Source organism: Perca fluviatilis, chromosome 9, assembly GCF_010015445.1.
Source record: "Perca fluviatilis chromosome 9, GENO_Pfluv_1.0, whole genome shotgun sequence".
NCBI lineage: Eukaryota > Metazoa > Chordata > Actinopteri > Perciformes > Percidae > Perca > Perca fluviatilis.
Window position 1 is genome coordinate 19,785,899 of NC_053120.1, and position 20,317 is coordinate 19,806,215.

The 20,317-nt window shown below is 39.8% G+C and overlaps 1 protein-coding gene across 4 annotated transcripts in view; it reads right to left on the reverse strand.

The window, feature by feature from the left end:
- The window catches only part of negr1 (neuronal growth regulator 1), a 194,638-nt gene that overhangs the window by 30,202 nt on the left and 144,119 nt on the right, over positions 1 to 20,317 (reverse strand). For 2 of the 4 annotated variants that reach the window (XM_039811023.1, XM_039811021.1), the window contains exon 7: positions 13,646 to 13,687. The exons of 1 other annotated variant lie outside the window; for it this stretch is intronic. In XM_039811023.1, coding sequence (XP_039666957.1) covers positions 13,646 to 13,687 — 42 coding nt within the window. Of the gene's footprint in view, positions 1 to 1,034; positions 1,139 to 13,645; positions 13,688 to 20,317 lie in introns of those variants that run through there. One more of the 4 variants, XM_039811022.1, reaches the window with a different exon arrangement.

Genomic DNA, 20,317 nt, shown 5'->3' on the forward strand with positions numbered 1-20,317 from the left:
ATACAAAACCCGAGAGTGATGCAGAGAAGAGCCTCCTAACAACTGCGCGATGCTTGAAGAGTGCATTTACTGTATTTCCAAGGGCAATGGCAACATGTCCAAAGCCTTCTCTCCATTACCACTAAAAGTTTTCTCTTTTTTGCCTCAAAATTACACCCATTTAACTCTGCTGAAGAGAGCTCTCACCAGAGATGAGAGAGGAGGAAGACCTAAAGCACTGCACAGTGTGAATTCACTGCCATCTACAAGTTGGCCAAAAAGCCATCTTTTCTGATTTACCGCAGCCTCTACTGTAAGTGTGTTGCTTTCTTCAATCATCCTCCTTAATGCACTAACCATTAGAGTCTGTCCAGAAAGAGAATATACCCTAGTGTCTCAATTATAGGCCAAGACTGGATCTCTACAGCAGCCTTTCATGGCCATAAAAGGAAATGACTATCCATTTTCTGCTCCAGCTCTCATACAGCAACTGCAGAGTCCTGTCTGTTGTTGGGAGCACCAAAACTCATCTTTCCAACTGAATCGTCTTATTAATCGCCCTGACTGCTGTGGCGAAGGAGAGCCAATTAAAGTTGGAAAAAGATTTGAATTGACAAAAAAAACACTTTTCTTGTCCCGTTAACGGTGACTTCCCTTCTTATTTGCCACAACTTTCAATTCACGAGTAAGAATGCAGGTTTTGAAAAACAGTTGTAAATACAAGATCAAAACAGGGGAAGGATGTCACAGACCTGAAAGCGCTACATTGCATAATGTGCTTTGATCTTCTGGATGCAGCGGTAGATGCAGAATATAAGTGACAGCGACAGGGATAAAAGAACCCCCTGTAACAAGAGCTCAAATACAGTACTGTAAGAGGTGGGAATAAACATATAAAAGAAAGAAGATTCTTGGGCACAATTTAAAAACTGAAAAGGCTCAGACAGGTCTCAGTTTTAATACCCACCACCAATATTATCCTCACAAATACTGAGAAATATCCATGGAAGATGAGAAGAGAAAAAAGTGAAGTCTGTGAAATAGTTTTCTTGTTCTTCTGAAAGCAGTTATTACGGTTTCTGTGTGCTCCGCTGTGTTTTTTCTTCGTGTGCGTGGGACTGACATGCATGACCAGGTTTGCATTTAATGGCCGACACTCCTGAGGAAATGTGAGAAGTGGGAGAGATAATCAGAGGTAGAGAGGGGAGAGCGGTACATTTGGGAGCAAATAGAGATGGAAACAGAGAGACTCATTGAGAGATATGTGGGGTAAGTAGAATAATCTGCTGATGGGGGAGGGGGATGGAATGGACAGCACAGGCTTTTATATTTGAGACTGACAAAAAGTTGAAAAGCAACCCTGAAAATGAGTCTTTGCGGGGGGCAGAGAAGAAGAGCGAAAGCTTGGGCCCATGAAATATGGATAACAACCTGTTTATATAGTACAAATTGGAGGGAGGAGAGGTAAGTGGGCTTTTGTGGAAGTCCAACATGTGCTGCGAATGCTCTATGAGAGTCTGGAATCAGAGAAATGTACTGGAAATTGACTGTATTACTGCTAAAGCAGCTGGAATCCTAAAAAGAACATTATCCCAATATTTAAAAGTGTTTAGCATGAGAACATACTGTATGGCATAATTTAAGTGCTTCAGCTCATACTGTAATATGCGTCCTATTCCCGCATTGCCATCTCCACAGCGCTGTGTCAGCGATGGAGTATGCTCTAGCTACACCACATATCTATCTATCTATACACATTGCTGGCAATGTACATCTGTTGAGCCAGACTGACTACCCGTCCCAACTCTAGTACCTTATAAGAATATCAATATTGGATGGTTCTGCAAAACCCCGAAATATGTTCAAGAGCAAGGCTTTTTTTAACGTCCAATGTCAGAGTTTTAAAATTCCTTGCTTTCTCCAACTTCAGTTCACTAGGTTTAGTGAGTAAGTTAATTTGTAGTTATTAAACTTTGGTTACCCCTAGTGACCGGTTATGGTACTGCACTAAAAATAACTGACCTAAACCAGGAAGTAAGCAAGCAATCCACTCATTTGAGCCCTCAGAAGTCATCGCCTAGTAGATTTAATGTTTTATGGTCTATTCTTTATAAGTGACATTCTTTTAGTAAAATGTATTAAGTCTAATAGTCATTGAGTTGTGTTATTTCTAAATGATGTAGCAATAAGATAAACATGATGTTTGTTGGCTAATCACTTTTGTAGCATCAAATCTGTCACCTGGAGGATTGTAAGCAATGGCCCCTTAATACTTGGATTTTAATTGGTCTGGATGTCTACACCTTATAACACACAAGAAGGTCAGTTCACTGAGCATACCAACTTCTCCTTCCTGCATTGTCGCTGAATGTTGCCATTAGACTTAAATTGAGAGGTGCAAATCATTCAAAATAGATGCAATGCCTCGGGATACTGGTCTGTCCATCTATGTATCAAGTTTTTTTTTTGTTGCAATGATTGAACAATCAATATTCATTTCTGTTTCCAGGGCTTTTAAAATAAGTTTCCTTTTATGAAGCATATCTTCTTAAGTGTTTCACAATTAATTAACTGAAGCAAATAAGGAGAACGAGACATCACTTTGTTTGAAAGCACCCTTCCCAGCACAGTAAAACCCTAAATCAATTTCAGTGTCGGTATCTCCCACATTTAACTAATCAGTATTAGCACTCAGAATGTGTTTTAGGGCACTGTAATAAAAAGCCCAGCCACGGCAAAAGAGAACCTAACCCGTAATGACGAATATCACACAAACAACCGGGCACCAATCAGACAAATAGCAAAAATAACACCTCCCTGATTCTTACTCATTAAAATGAATTACAGAGAGAAAACAGAAGATCATACAGCAATCATATTGTCTGCTTTTATTATATCAAACATAATGGCTTTCATTTCCAAGCACGGATACTGTTGATCAATTAAATGAACTGTGGAAACACTGGCACACTTTGATATTTCAGAGGAGCATGCTGTTAAGATCAGGAGCTCTATAAAAGAGGATAATTAGTGGTCTTACTTAGTGCTGGATGTATCTTGTATAATGTGGTGCATTACGAGGAGTTTTGTACATGCAGTTGATGGAGAATTTATTTTTTCTCTTTACTTTCCATTAGAATATACATGAGAAAAGGAGGAAATACCAGCTGTATTTCCTGAGCACAGCCTATGTGTCTTTAAACCTGTGTACTGTAACAACAGGTTTTCGACTTGGAAAGCGCACAGTCTTTAGGTTCCACAGGACAAAAACCCATCTCTATTTACATTGTCCAGGGACCTAGGGGTCAAGTATGATAGATGACATGCCATCTGCTTATCAGGCCCTTTCAGAGATGATTGGGGGAGTTAGCACTCGGGAAAAATGAAGGTCAGCGTATCACCTCAAAACAAACTGTACGGGACAGGAGTTGGGGTGGCGGCGCAGTGGCGAGAGGAGGGTGCAGGAGGGGTTTTGCACAGCTCTTGATCTTGCCACCATATCACTGATAAGGCTGGTAGAAACTGCACTGCCAAAAAGGATTATCTGTAGGTAGCTCAGTGTGTCTGATAGCAGGCATGCTGGGTAAAGAGAGGCAGGTCTGTTTACTGTAGAGGCTCCTCAAGAAGTAAAATACTGTAGTTCAGTCCTCTAGGATTTACAGTACCAGTCTACTCAGACAAGACCCAGACGTAAGCTAATCAGTGGGAGATGTTCCATCCTATTGCATATTTCATAAGTGCAGTGTATTTATAATGTCATTAGCTGGGGGTGAGTCAAAAACCCGAGCATTCAGTAGTAACATTGGTGACTGTATTGTAATTGCCACTTGACGCAACTGAACTTTAGCACGTCTGGCTCGTGCTTCTTGCTGCGGAACAGTCAATGTTAGAAAAAAAAAAAACTTTTAAAATCTGGAACCTGGTTTGACTGTCCTAGAGTGTCAGAGTGCTTATCTGCTAGGCTAAAAATGTCTCAAAAGACAACATATGGGACGTAAATTAAGTTTGGTTTGAAAAGAACTGAGGAACAGATGAAGATAATGTGATGTAACTAGTGATGTGTACTGATTGACAGTGATTGATTGTTCCTGGAGTGAAACAAAAGACAGCCAGATCTTTTCAGCTCATTCAATCACATCCAAGGAATTCAATATTAATCTCTGAATATCCGCGTTCTCCTGCACAATGTCAGAAATAATCCTGATGGAAATTAAGGACATACTGTGGCAGCAAAAATGTATTACTGTATCTTAATCAAAGATACCTTTATTATTCTTTTAGTTTTTCCTTCAATGACTTTTGTGAATATTTTACTTTTTCCTGGTCACTGGTTAATTTAGGATGACCCACTATTCAGGTTATCAATTATAATCCGTAATAACCAGTAGTCCATGTGGACATGTAGCATATGTTGGTGAATATGTTGTTTATGAATATATTGCAAGAACTTAGTATGCACTGCTGCAGGGCCCAAGAGCAGGAACACTCTCTCACTCTGTTAATTGTTAGTATTTTCAGCTAAAAAAAGAGTGTAATATATACATGCTTTTCTGTTTTTTAGAGAAATGAGCTGAGTTCAACATGTAAAATAATTTGCAGTGAATTAGTGAATATGGGAGGCAGATTCTCAGTTTCACCAGCTCTGATGTTAAAGCTTTCGTGTTGAAATATGACTAGAAACAGAACCTTTGTTAAATTTGACACCATATTGACTATAGCCCCACAGACAAAGTAAAGACGCTGTTTCAAACAAAAAGAAATACAGTGAATGTCAAAGTCACTTTCTCTTCATTACAAGCCAATAGCTGATAGCAACCCATATTCAGGCTCAGAGAGAGGCTGTTTCTCATTCACAGTGGAGTGCCTCAGTCAAACTGGGTGCACATCTGAAAACGTTATTTAAAATGTTATTTCAATCTGTTACTCTTTTATCACTATTAATTCCCACTGAGGCCAAACATGGAAGAAAATGTGATAGCAAGTCCAACAAGTCCAAAAGTTATTATATTTTAATGCATGCAGCTAAACATGGATTGGCCAAAGTTAGAAAATGTTGCAACGGTATTTTGAAAAACAGTCAACTGTAGATTTATTCACCAAAGTAATGCATTACATAATTTCAAAGACAGACTAAATGTGCGTATGAGCTTTTTCCAGTAAAAGTTAGTCTAATATTTATAAAGTGATTGCCAAGAGAGAATATCAATTTCGAATTTAAGAGAAAAATGCCAAGTTGTTTATTTATTGATAAGGCCTTGCACAGTGTAATATCAACAAAATGTGCCTTAGGGTACCAACATCAGATAACAAAATAAAGAATTGCAAGTAGAAACCTAACCTTGTTTAAAGTCATCTTCCAAAGAAGACATTATCCCAATTCAGACATGAATTAGCCAGCTAGCCTTTGATTAGAAGAAGCTTTACATGCTCACTAAAATAATTTGATTAACCCAGCTCTTTAGGGAGCTGAGTGGGTGACTTTTGAATTTCGGAGGACTTTGGAAGAATACTTAATAAAGTAGATTATCTCTTTGATGTTCTGCTTTGGACCTCGAAAAAAGAAACATACACAACCTAATCTCATTCTAAATCAATCAGAAAATGGTCTTCATTAGGTTGTGGGACTTTTAATTTCAAAACATCTATATACAGAAATGCAGAAGAGAAATGCAGGGCACCATTCTGGATTAAAAGTGAGCAATTCTTAAAGGTTGTTCCATCATGGATCCCCTCAACACAAGTTCCGTGTTTCATGACCTACTCCATTATATTACATTATAAGACACATAGACCTTCATGGAATCATTAATCTTTTCTTTCTATCGTCTAGTGCAGTGGTTTTCACTATTTTTTTCATGAGAGCAACACTGATAGGACGAAGTCAATAGGAGAGCCACTTTTAGAGCAAAACATCAAAAGTTACATCCAGTCATAAATAGCATGTCTGTCCCTAAACACACAATATGCAATTTTTTCTACATTAGCCCATCATGTATCTAACCATCCAAGAGCACATTTGGCGTAAAAAGATGGAAAGACTATATATATAATAATATATATACGTATATTGTAATGCCACTGTTTTGGGTATTTTTTTTTAATATAAATTATTTGTAAAAGAGCAGACTTAGGGTTATGTTATAGCCCTGCTTGTTTTTATGAAATATCTGTATTGACTGCATGATACAGATACAGAAAACGTTATTAATCCCCAAGGGGCAATTCATTTTTACAGTCTATGCCATCCATGTCATGAATAAGTACGACAAGAGTAACGGCAACAATCAGCCTCCACATCAACATCAACATGCCAGTGACAACACAAGCATAGATTAAACCATTTGTTTTCAGTATCCTAATGGCTGAAGGATCATGATCATATCACCGTATTATTTACTGCCATACGAGCCACAAATTAAAGTTTGGCGAGCCACAGGAGGCTCGCGAACCGTGCAATGAGTAACACTGGTCTAGTGCTGCATGCTGGGCCAGAGGAGGGTCAAATAAATGCTTCACATGCTAGGCTTTCAAGACGACAGTGTCAGAGGTCCATCCTCCTCCGTAATTCCCATAGTTCTGATTATACCAGATAATGGAAAAATAAATAATAGGGGAGTGAAACTTGAATTTTGTTTATTTAGGAGTTAACATGGCACATGGGAATCAGAGTGTCACACGCATTATGTATAATGCATGTAATATTCCTTGAACCAGTAGCACTGTACACTGTGCCTTGCAAAAAGACAAGAAATTGGGCTCAGTACAGTGTTAATAACATTGTTTTTCTACTGTCAAGTGATTTGTGGAAATAAATAGAATTGAAAGCCTGTGGGAGCATATGTTATTATCACAGATCTACATTTCACTGGGATGACAGGATGGCATCGAGCCAGCTGCTTTGGAGTATTGGATCAGTGTTTTATATTTAGGTAAATACATACAAATCTATATGCTAAAGATAAAACAAGCTTTCCACCTTTATTGTCAACAGAATGTGGTATATTACCATTTTAAACATAGGCAATGTAAACCTTTATGATGCAGTAGATTCAATGTTCTGTCAGGTAGCCAGATGGTTTCTATTTCTGTCTGTGGTTCCCTGACAAGTGTGAACATATCTGTATGACATTTATGAGATGAGATAAGATAAGGAAGGACAAGATGAGACAATATTGTTTTGATGTCCAGGGGTGAAACCCTATGGAGGAAATATTTATTCATAATTCAAATTGAAAGTCCAAAGAGAAATTGAAAGTCCAAAGAGAAAACAAAGCGAGATCAAATTAAAAATATTTTATTTTTTTAATTTTCCATTTGGCTTTTGAATTTAATATTTGGCTTTTGAATTTCAATTTAACATTGGGTTTTAATTTTCATTTAATATTTGGCTTTTGAATTTCAATTTAACATTGGATTTTCATTTGGATTTAATATTTGGCTTTTGAATTTCCATTTAACATTGCATTTTCGTTTGGACTTGACACATGTCAATGTAAATGAGGAGGCGTGGCCCAAAGGCTGGTGGGAGGGTCTGAAATGAAAGGGGTGCAGAGGCACCTTATGAGCAGCAGGGGGAGCTCACTGTTGAGGAGCATCTGTCTGCAGCTTCACAACCAGGCTGGTTTGGCCTCTTATTTCACATGATAGAAAATGATGATGTAGGCTAAACACAAACGACATTTCATGCAACAACAGTGAAGTTTTCATGTAGTTACTATAATTGAGCCCGTGTTAGTGAGGACTACATTAGGACTGGATTTAAAGCTGATTCTGGTTTCCAACTTTGCCCCAGGTGTGTCTGTTTAAAACACGGACTCAGACAACTTCTCTCTTTTGATGTTATATTTAATTAAGCAACAGTAGAAACATGGGTGTGGGTAGCTCTGCTTACGTGTGTTTGTGTGTGGTCAGATCTCGAGGACACACACACACACAATCTCAACCGGGTAGTCAGTCATCGTCCGAACTGCGACCTCTCCTTTTTCTTTCTCTCACTTCTTTCTCCGGGTGGTGCGCGCGGTGTGAGGTGCGTGTCCACGCTATTCTCCAACATGTACTCACAACAATCACTCCTGATTGACGGCCTTTTGTACAGCCCGTGTAGGCTACTTTTTCAGACTTCCAGCTAACAGCGGTGTCTGTAAGCATCACTGGCCGGCCAGCAGGGAGACGACCCCGGCCGCCACCAGCTGGCTGTCCCGTCAGACTGAAGCTTCTGACGACATCAGAGAAAATGTGCAGTTGGCCATCAACGTTTGTAAAACTGCCCATATTCAAACTCTACAGTACTGTACAGCCTGTGTAGGCTACTTTTTCAGACTTCCAGCTAACTAACTAAATAGCAGATGGAAATTATAAAAAAGCAATCGATTCTATAATCTAGATCGGGAGTTTGCCGTAGTAGCAGCAGCAAACAACTGGGAACTTTTTACAATTTTCATCTGCTATTCCACCACTAAATTCACTATTGAGACTTTTTTATGCGATAAATTAACTGTGTAGAGTTTGAATATGGGCAGTTTTACAAACGTTGATGGCCAACTGCACATTTTCTCCGATGTCGTCAGAAGCTTCAGTCTGCGGGACAGCCAGCTGGTGGCGGCCGGATCGTCTCCTGCTGGCCGGCCAGTGATCTTACAGACACGCGTAGCTGGAAGTCTGAAAAGTAGCCTACACGGCTGTACAAAGCGGTCAATCAGGAGTGATTGCTGGCGCAGTGAGGCTACGTGTTGGAGAATAAGCGCGGCACACGCACCTCACCGCCGACGAAGAAAAAAAGTGAAGAGAAAAAGGAGAGGTCGCAGTTAGACGACTATCAATTGGTGATCGCGTGTGTCTCGAGATCTGACCACAAAAAATAAACTACTAGTACCACACCCATGTTTCTACTGTTGCTTAATTAAATATAACATCAAAAGAGAGAAGTTGTCTGAGTCATGTTTTAAACAGACACCACTTGGGGTGAAGTTGGGAACCAGAATCAGCTTTAAATACGTCTAATGTAGTCCTCACCTAACATTTCGCGGCCCAAAATTATAGTAACTACATGAAAACTTCACGGTTGTTGCATGAAATGTCGCGTTTGTGTTTAGCCACATCATCATTTTCTATCATGTGAAATAAGAGGCCAAGGCTGGCCAAGGTGGTGAAGCTGCAGACAGACGCTCAACAGTGTGCTCCTCAGCCGTCAGCCCCCCCTGCTGTTCGCACAAGGTGCCTCTGCACCCTTTTCGTTTCAGACCCTCCCAGCCGCCTTTGGGCCACGGCCTCATTTACGTTGAAATGTGTCAAGTCAAACGAAAAGGCAATGTTAAATGGAAATTCAAAAGCCAAATATTAAATCCAAATGAAAATCCAATGTTAAATTGAAATTCAAAAGCCAAATATTAAATGAAAATTAAAAGCCAATGTTAAATTGAAATTCAAAAGCCAAATATTAAATGAAAATTAAAAGCCAATGTTAAATTGAAATTCAAAAGCCAAATATTAAATTCAAAAGCCAAAGCCAAATGGAAAATTAAAAAAAATAATAATATTTTTAATTTGATCTGGCTTTGTTTTCTCTTTGGACTTTCAATTTCTCTTTGGACTTTCAATTTGAATTATGAATAAATATTTCCTCCATACATTTGAAGGGTATTTTGCAAAAATCAGATTCTATCAGTCACTTTCATCATATGCCTCATCGAAATCGTAGCATGATATTCTAAAAATGCGATATGATATAACATATAACAATATATTACATATTCCCTTTAAGGAATAGTTATACGCAATAGTTATTGTTATAGAATAGATATATGCTTATTCACTTTCTTGCAGAGAAAGAAGGCCCTGGCAATTGCTATGTCACATACAGCTGTTGCCTAATTGGTTGCACTTTGGAAGCTCATTGGCAACCGAGATGCCGCTTGGACGTCACCGCTATCACTATCGGAAAACAATGGCACAGCCAGTACAGAGTGATTTTACCACTGATCATGTGTGGGTGGCTTCTGAGATGTGAGCTGTGACAAGTTGGCTGAGTAGGAGTGGGTTAGGTGTGGGTGTGGGGGGGTCACAGCTGGCTTAGGCTGTGGTCACAGTTGCTCTCATGGTAGTGGGCACAAGTGAACGCCTGAAGCATGGCATTTTGCTCTTTGGTAGGATGAGCTGGTGGCTGAATGTGCTGTCCATCTGCCACAGTTCATCTTCGAGCGGGTGGGAGGGGTTATTCAGGACAGTGTCCATCATGTCCATCCTCCTCCTCTCTGCCACTGCCTCCAGACTGTGCAGTTCCAGCCAGACCACAGAGCTGGACTTCCTTACCAGTTAACTGGCATCACCAGCCTTGATGCTGCCTCCCCAACACACTATAGCCAAGAACAGTGCACTGACCACCGCTGACTTTCAGCAGCCTGTTGCACACACTGAAGTTTCTCAGTTTCCTCATAGGAAGAGTGTTTTTGTCTGATCAGTCCAGGTTTGTGTTGATTTGGACCCCAAGGTGCCTGTATGAGTCCACCATCTCTACCTCTTCTCCTTGGATGATACCAGGCGGCTTCGAGCTGCTACAGTATGGGTGTCAACCATTTATTTTTTAGGTTTTGTTGATAAGTGCTTCAAGTTATCGACAACTTAAGAGGAACAACTTATTGCACTGTGTTGTCCAACAATGGCAGTTTTGTGACAAATGCAGCTTTATACAGCTTTTTCAGGGCCTAAAGAGCATTACAATTAATATACGCAATTCATGTTTTCATTATTCGAGAAATCCATACTGTATGAGTGATATAGTTAGTGGTCTAGTTTCAGTTGATCAACTCAATAGTTAGCTACCTTTCTGGTGAGAATAAATATATCTTCTATAATCGAATATCAGGTTAACTTAAAGAACCATACTTGGTTTTGAAGTTTTTAGCAAATCAACTTTAAAGGAGACATATCATGCCCATTTTCAGGTTCATACTTGTATTTAGTTAGTATTTTCTACTAGAACATGTTTCCATAATGTTAAAAAAAACACATTATTTTCCTCTTTCTGTCTGAATATACCTGTATTCACCCTCTGTCTGAAACACTCTGTTTAAGCGCCTGTCTCTTTAAGCCCCCCTCCCGTGAGCCCAGTCTGCTCTAACTGGCGTGCGAGTAAAATATGGCGTACCTCTGCAAAGGTAGTTCTCAAGCCGTAGGTGGAGCTACTCAGATGGGGGATGGTATATTCCAATGAGCCTACATGTGAAATAGGAAGGGGAGCTAAATCTGAATGGCGTGTTAAACCCTTTTTAACCCTTTTTCTGATCTAGGCAGCCCACAAAGAACTGACTGGGTTATCTTATTTCACAGTTTATGGGTTGATAGGCACTGCAGATACTAAAATACATGTGCAACACTGAACAAGTGAGTTTTTCATATTATGTCCCCTTTAAGATGTACAGAACTTAAAGCAGATTAATACATGTGTGATTTTGTTGAGAGTAACACTAATGGAGCTAGTCTGTTTGTGGACTCTGAGTTAAGGAGAGAGTATTATGACAAGTATTTCATGATATGTCCCCCATTAAATTGCATACTTTCTGCTGCTGCTGTTTTTTTTTTATTTAATTAATTTTGCTTTAAAGGAAGAAAAAAAACATTCCCATCTTCCAAGCAGCCAAATGGTTTTCTTTATTTTAGTACGCTATCTCTCAAGTCTTAAAACCTGCTTAGAATATGTAATCCATCTGACTTTTATTATTTAAGTGTTACAGCTGGGTGGCAATACATTGGGATCATTGTAAAAACTATTCTTGTTGCACAATGTTCACAGTTGTGTCTTCAGATCACAGAAAGATCAGAGTACACAAGCTCTGATATAAAACAATCTAATATCCAGAATGCAAAAATTATCCAATTAACCTACACATTAACATTTTGGCCCACCTGAACTGATTTCTATTAGAGCTGGCACAACAAGGTTAGATATAAAAGCAGAACTGTTTCCTATTAACATTGTTTTCTCTATGTAATTTGAATTTTTTTGTCATTTGCCCTTGATCAATGGGCTGAAACATGCACTCCAAATGCAGTGGGGGGTGAACATTTCTTCCACTTCAGAGATATCCTGATTCGCTTACCTTGCAAACTAGAATTTCATTACTTATTTTGGAAGCACATCTTCCCAAACTCATTCACAGGGGTAATACAAGCAGATAATATACTGTTAAAATTAATTATTAAACTTGATTAAACAACAGTTGGGACAAAGAGCCATTTGCAGGAACCTAAAATAATTCCCTTTTGCCAAGCCACTTAGTGAGGGCACTATCAAAAAATTAACTTCAAATATCACTTGGAACAAAACAAGAACAGTAGGACGCTGAGTGAGTTTATCTCCACGATTGAAACCAGTGGTGTTCCTTTGGACCATGAAATTGTCATTTGTTCTGCAAGCGTTACATCAAATGAGAGTTCAGGGCCATGCCAGGACTGTTCGTTGCTGCTGAGCCTATTTTAACTTGTTATCTGACAGAATCTCCATGGATAATTATATTTGGCTCAGATAGACAGGTAGAGAATGCAGGCGAACACATGCTAATCCAGGGCTGTGTCTCCATAAAACGCAAGAGGAAAAAACGATGGCGTCTATCCACAGAGCTGGATGAAAGTCACAAAAACGTGGATTCATCATGCATTATGAATCCTCACATGTGATTAAGAGTGTACTGTAAGTGTAGGTGCATGTTTGAATAATTCATGTTCATGTTTTCATTTTGGTGTCTATTGCATGTATCCGTGCAAAAAAAGCTTTTCAGTGTAAGTCTGCATGTCTGCATGTTTCTGTGCGCGTGATGAGCATTATGCAAAAATAATGTAACCAGTATGAGAGATTACATTCTGTGACTTGCTTAAAACCATTAGGGAGGGAGAAAAGACGACCAGGCAGAGGGGATTACTCTGGGCTTGAACGTGGAAGCGGCAGAATACAGTGAGGGGAGGGGGGGGGGGAACAAGGGCGACATTGAAAGTGTAGCACCGACAACAGCACTAGCAGGAGATCAGTTTAAAGAGGGTGGCAGAGCGCCAACTAATTGTTCTAGAAAGAGGACAAAACAGAGACAGGAAGGAGAGAGAGGGATATAGGAAGATTAAGACATAAAGGGAGTGGTAAAAGTACAAATACAGCAGAGAATCCATCTTGGAAACAACAAACTAAGGGCCTTTGCCACCAACAGCTTCCTGCCTTTGATGTATACTGCATTTAGGTAGCACTGAGGAGCAGGAGAGTGGTGGTGTTTGTGGCGAGAAAGCCAGAAAGAGAAGAAGAACAAGCCATCAGCATTATGAAAAGCATCAGACCCAGAGGCCTATGGAACAGCCACTTTGATGACACTACTGTTTGCTTCACGTTTGGTGGCGGAGGTGGCATTGTAATGAGAGGAAGGGGGGCAGGGTGTTGTGATGACACAGGCTGCAGGAAGTATATGTAGCCAGGCTGTAGAAGCCAACCCAAAATTAACAGAAAAAAACAAACAAGAAATGCAAATCAAACAAATAAAAGGACATACAATTAAGCTGTACACCCAGCAGGCATTCTAGCCAGCCAATTAATAAATAAATCAAGATGGAAGAAAGGGTTTCGGCTCAGGTTAGTATGAGGCAGCAAACCTATTTGCTGATTTGGTGTACAGCATGGTGACATACTGACCTGGGCTTGAGACAGCACTAGTGGTGGTGGGTTCAATAATTGCTACAGGGGAGGAGAGGGGGGAAGGGGGAGGGGGAGGGAAAGAGGACATTCATGTATTATTAACAGAATGGAGACGTAAAATAAAAATAAAAATGCATGCAAGGACAAAAGGACAGGGAATGGAGACAAATCCTCTCCATGCATTACACTGCTCATATTATGCTTTTTGGCTTTTTCCCTTTCCTTTATTGTGTTATATATCTTTTTTTGTGTACGCTCTAGGTTTACAAAGTGAAAAAGCCCAAAGTTCACCCCAAAGGCACTTACCATCTCCAACAGAAAACACTTTTCACAAACTGCTCCAAACAGCTCTATTGTAGTCCAGCCTTTACTTCCGTGATTGGGTGAAAAACATTTAGCGTACTTCTGGTATGCTTAACAACTGGCAGTTTTTCCATTTAATTTCCTACTTTTTAGGTTGTATGAACTGACAGAAGAAAGAGTAAAAAAAGGGGAACCTTTAGTTTGCCTTTGATCCCTCTTTGGACGGAACTCAAGAGTCCCAATCTTATTACCTTATGAACTCATGTCAGGCTGAGCCACTGGTGGCATTTGGGAGATGGAATAATGTCAAATCCAGAAATTTTCAAACTTATAAAACTGAGTGTATTCACGGAATGACGGCAGCAAACATGTCTTCTTCACGTTCGAAGTGTATGAGTAAAATGTCACACCAAGTAGATCTTGTGTTAAGGCCGGAACACATCAGGCCGATTATCGGCTGTGGGACAGTCTGGCGAGGTCAGTGACTCAAATCTGTTCGGTGTGTCCCGTGCCGTCGTCCGTCTGGGGGGCTGTCGGCGTTCATTTTGGCCGACCTGACATGTTCGGTCGGCGGCAGGGCCGTCGGGGCTCAACCGGAAATGACGTGCGTAATGAGGTGACTAGAGTCTCTCAAAATCTGACCAAAATCTTTTAAACTGACCTTTGTTGAACTGAAATGAAGACAGATTCAGCAACTGCACGGCCTATTTCTCACTTAAAATGTTTTCAGAAACACGTTTCAGTGAACTATTTTAGTACAATATGAGATCGTATTCTGAACGGCCGCCATGACAGTCTGGCTTTCAATTTCCGGAGAAAACAAACCCATGTGACGCGTTTGTCCAATCAGCTGCCGGTTTTCATTTCTTGGGCAACATTACAGATTAGCGCTGCCTGCTGTTATAGAGATGTATTACGTCTAGTCTCCTCTCGTCTTTTTGGTCTGTTCTGTGGCAGGTTTTTGGACCTCGGGGACGCGACTGATCACATCGACGGGGTTTTCGGTCAACGGTCGGCCGTCGGCTATATGTATCCCGGCCATTAGTCACATTAATGGTAAAGATGTTTCTATAGATTTTGGTATGGAAGGGACCAAACTTGTTTAGAGAAGAATGAATTTGTACATATTGACATATTGTAGCCAATAACTACCCTAACACTTAGATGTTGATGATGTTATTGATACCAAGGCCTCCTTTGATTTCTGACTTTTAAAAGCTTAAAGCTAAATCCCGGTCTGCTGTAGAATAACTATTTAATGATGGTATGGTATAAATATATCACTGTAATGTAAACATTACTGCCCATTTGATCTGAAGTTTGAGACAAATAAATAAATAGCATGGTTTTCGGTTTGGTAAACAAGCACTTAATTCGAGATAAGCTGTCACCAGCTTTGTGCAGTGACTCACTCGGGGAGCAGAATCTGTGATCTGTGGCAAAGCAATGCTTTACCATGAGAGCTCAACTCAAAGTAATGCGCTGGTTGGACTCATAGGGCTCTTTTCAGCTTTGTGTTTACGGCACTTACACTTGTAGCTCAAAAACTAGTTATGCTTCTCACGAAAGGTAAAACCCCATCTTCTTCTAGAAAGCTTCATGGTGCAGAGGAGCTTATCTTTCACAAGGGAAACCATGGCAGCCATGATTAAACCTCACACCTTTTCACAAAAAATAAATCCTACTTGGCCATGCAATAGTGTAGAAGCCTACTTAAACTCTCTATTTTAATCCATTCACATGGAAATTCAATATGGCCATTTCAATTGTGGGGCAAAAGGGTGCACTGTCGTCCACACCATGTTCTCAATCTGTGCTCTCTGTGCCGCTTTTTAGAGGTGCTCTAACAACTGTGTAATGACTGTGTTGCTGTTTAAAAAGCCACTGTTGTGCCAACAACAATAAAGCATTTGCTTTCACTTGATTTCATCATTCTTTTTGATGGGGAAATTGTGTAGGAATCAGTATTCATACGTGATATGATATGCCTTTTCCCTCGGCGTATTGGTGGGGAAATGGTCGAATTCATCTTTTCTTCCACAAATGTTTCCACTTTAAGTACTCCTGGGGGAGCCCATATGTGAAGACAGTTTCTTTTTAGTTCTTTCTTCAAACAGGCAGGCAGGTGCAATCTGATTAATACAGACACTCGTCCGTTACCGTGAAACATATCATTTGACATGCACTCTCTCCGACATAGCTCCACAGTAACTTGGGCTCTTTCTCTCATTCAGCAGAGCAACGCATCATTTCACCACTGTACTGTATGTGGCAGTCGACCTTGCACAGCCTGCTCACTTGCAAGATGAAACACATTAGTTTTCACACAGCTATTTCATTTCATGGATTGCTATTCTCTTTGTTCTCTGCAGACGGGATAATGCGAGAGATTTATAGGACATGATTTGTAGGAATCAGTGTTCATGTGGGGCCCCGCTCAGTTTAGCTCATCACATGCATAATGAGGAGTTAATACTAAAGCTGCAATATTAAGACTCAGACACCTACTGTACAGTATGTGAGGGTCCTTAACATGGGGTGTGTTCAGTTATATTTTCACAATAGTAGAGACAAGGTAGCAAGCTAACAAAACCAAAGATCCAAAAGAAGCATGCAGCAAAGAGGCAAAATGTCTTGAACATTTCCATCTGTAGAGTATTTGTGCCAAAAGCCAGCAACTCATAAATTGTCTTAGTCAATAATATTGATCCTAATCCTCTAAAACCCCCACAGACAGAATATGGCCATTTGTGCTATAGTGAAGTAGAAATCTTACTCAGTACCCCATAAAAAATAGTTAGCAAGAGGATGTTCAAAAGAAACCATTTAATCTTCACTGCTTTGAGTGCATTTTCAAGTTATTCTTCACACTTCTTCTACACATTGCTTTTGTAAACTCTTTAGCTGTTCTATTTAACAGTTTTTCTCACTGATCCCTCCATAATGATGGAAGAGTTTGTGTTAAGTACTGTGTTAGTTTGTGAGCCAGCAAATTACTTATTCATCCTATGTCCTTTTTAATGCTGTCCAGAGAGTGTATCATCCTGTGAGCATCCACTGGGCTCAGTCATCCAGGGATGAGCGTTCCTAGCAGTGTATCTGGCCTCATACACAAGTCGGCGAGGGTGGGTGGGTATAAAGTCCATTGCCCGCTGGGCTGCAGGATGAACACTCTGCCATAGCACCAAAAATGTCTTCATCGCAGTGAGACGGGAAAATGTTAATGACTTTTCTGATTGCCTAAATATGGAAATACAGGCATTCAAATGAGGTAAATGGCGCAACACTGTAAGGGTGCTTTGGGGGAAAATAAGGGACACTGCAACCTCGCCATGTTAAATTTATTCAGCATATTTTCATAGGTGACTATCTGAATGAAGACACCAAAAAACTGTCAAAATAATCCATTGTGTTCATCTTAAAACACTGAACGACAAACAGAAAAAGATGGTTTCATGACCAATGTAGACACATAAATAGAAGAGGTAGCAATTTTACACAAAGATGAAAACAGCTTGCTAAAACCTGCCTTCCAATCTCCACATAGCTTCAGTATCATTTCCATGCATGTTAAGCTGCAATCACACACCCACATTTCACGTTTCACCTTTAGCTCCCATTTTCCTGCATCTCTGCTCCGTGACTCAGGTACAATCACACGGTATGGGAACAAACAACATCATCAACAACAATGGCAGATGAGACATGTCGAAATGACACCTACACATGCAATGATTGATAAGCGTGACAAACGAACACAGCGTTCATTAACCAACTAGCCAGCAGTGTGTCTCTTGCCTGAGGAAGGCTGAGCAGTGACAAGTGAGTGAGAGAGTAACTCTTTTTCTTTTTCTCCCCCATCAGTCTCTTCCGATTACTGCCCTGGGAGAAGAAAAGAGGAAATGAAGGCAGAGGTATAGACGGAGAAAAATCTCCTCCAGGGCTAAGCCGAGGTGGGCTGGGGGATAAGAGCTTGACCAATTAAGCTGGAGGACTCTTCAGAAAATTGGAGTGAACAGCCTCAGTCTTTTCATTGAAGTTCACTTCCATCTAGCACATGAAATGGGAAGTTGAAATAGGGATTGCCAGTTTGGTGATTGTTATACCTCAGCTAAAATCATCACAAGGTGTGTGTGTGTGTGTGTGTGTGTGTGTGTGTGTGTGTGTGTGTGTGTGTGTGTGATGTATATATAGTTTAGTCAGGAACACTCTCATCATAGATTTAAACATTTATTGTAACAAATGGAAATACAGTTATGCTTGGTGCTGAAGGCTCCGCTGTAATAAAGCTCCCTGGACCAGCCAAGCTGCATGCTAAGCACAATGCTGAAACCCCCCTGTATACAAGAGTGGGTCCAAATCACGACATTAAAAGCTATTTTAAACTTTAAGTCATGTTAACACTCTAAACTAGGAGAGTTGCACTTACACTTGTAGCTCAAAAGAGTGAGGCAGCATTGGTGTAGCAGAGATCAGTGAGGAGTAGGGAGCCATTTAAATCTACCGGCTCAATGTGAGAATGGCTGTGATTGGTTTGTGACATGTGATAGAAATGATAGAAATTCAATTAGTGGGCGTATGACTTCCATGTCCTGCATGAACTAACACAATGCTTAATTATGTAGGTGTGCGTGTCAGAAACACAACATGCAGATGCTAAAAAATTATGTTTTTTTTTCTGTATTCTCTTATTCAGCAAGAATACTCAACAAACTTTCATCAAAGAAAAACTGTTGGATACAGTATCTCTTTGGCATGACAACATTATAACTTGGATGCATGACTTATGGATGGCTCAGCTGTAGCCACAGTTTGTGCCTCGTGTATTACCATTAAGTTCAAATCACAGCATTCAGTTTAATGAAAAATAAATATCCAGTAATCTTTGAAAAACCCAAAAGGGTTTTCAGCAACACAAAATATTAACGCATAATTTAGTATGGAACTATAACTAATTGGAAAGATGGAAACATAAATACCAATAATAATAATAATAACAATAGGAAAACAATGCACAACATGGTTAAAAATATGTTTTATTATGCAGTGGATGTCCAGGTTTAACTGTAGTTACTGTTGGTTTTTACAAGCAAGTCCAACTGAAATGATCATACTGCTGAGCCTGCTATAGTAATTCCTGCACAATTATTTGCAAAGTCAGCACTAATGGTACATAAACTTGTGGACACATGAACAACCTATATTGTACATAACAACAGACACGCTCACTGTAACATCTGGCTAACTACTGGGCTAGCTCTGGCTAATTTATGGCAATGACTACAATATGCACAGTGCCTGTCACATAAACTCAATAACTAAATCAACAAACAAATCAGCACATCATCTACTGTAGCTAATGATTTACTTAACTAACTCCTCCTTATGTATGGAACTAGCATCTTTCTTAGTGTAAAAACAAATGCAGCTATCCAGTTCCACACTCTGTAGGTTTTGTTCCAGTGTCACTGCTTTGTTTTCGCCTATTACTCTTCTATTGTTACTGGAAAGCAATTGAGACAAAACCTGTGTCTTATAATTGAATCGAACTGACTGAAAATAAATTATAGCAGATCTAGACCTGTGGAAGCTGTGGTTCAGTTGTAATCAATTAACACAAATATTCCACCTGCAAACATATATAGAAGCACAAAAAGCCTCTAAAGTTGTTTCTGATTTTTTTCTACATGTATGCCATCATTCTTCAGCTTATTACACATTTGTAACAAACAACTGTTTAGCAGTACAGACGGAAGTGTAACAAGGGCCTATTCTACTGTAATATTTGTTCATTCGCTGATGACCCTGGGTATTGTGTTATTCAAAAAGTATTCAGGTATAAAAAGATTTACAGACACACACACACACACACACACACACACACACACACACACACACACACACACACACACACACACACACACACACACACACACACACACACACAGTAATCCAACAAGTAGTGACAAAGAGGTTGTATGCTAACTTTCTGCTCCAAAGAACCTAGTTTGTGTGGTTACACTTTACTTGAAGGTATCTACATAAGAGTGACATGACACATGTCATAAACATCATAAACAAGTCAGAAACGTTTATGACAAAACGCTTCTTTTAGTAAGTGTCATTCGGTTTTTGTCATGGCAAGTTATGGTTAGGGTTAGAGTTAGGGTTCATGTGTCATGACTGTGTCATGTCACTCTTATATAGATACCTTCAAGTGAAGTGTTACCGTTTGTGTTTTACCACAGCTTTAAACACACAGCTTAAAGTGGTACTTAGCTGAAAGAGATCGCAATCCTAAAACTAATGGTTTAACAGCACAAAAACCCCACGTGGTCTAACACAATTGGCAGAGTTGAATCCAAA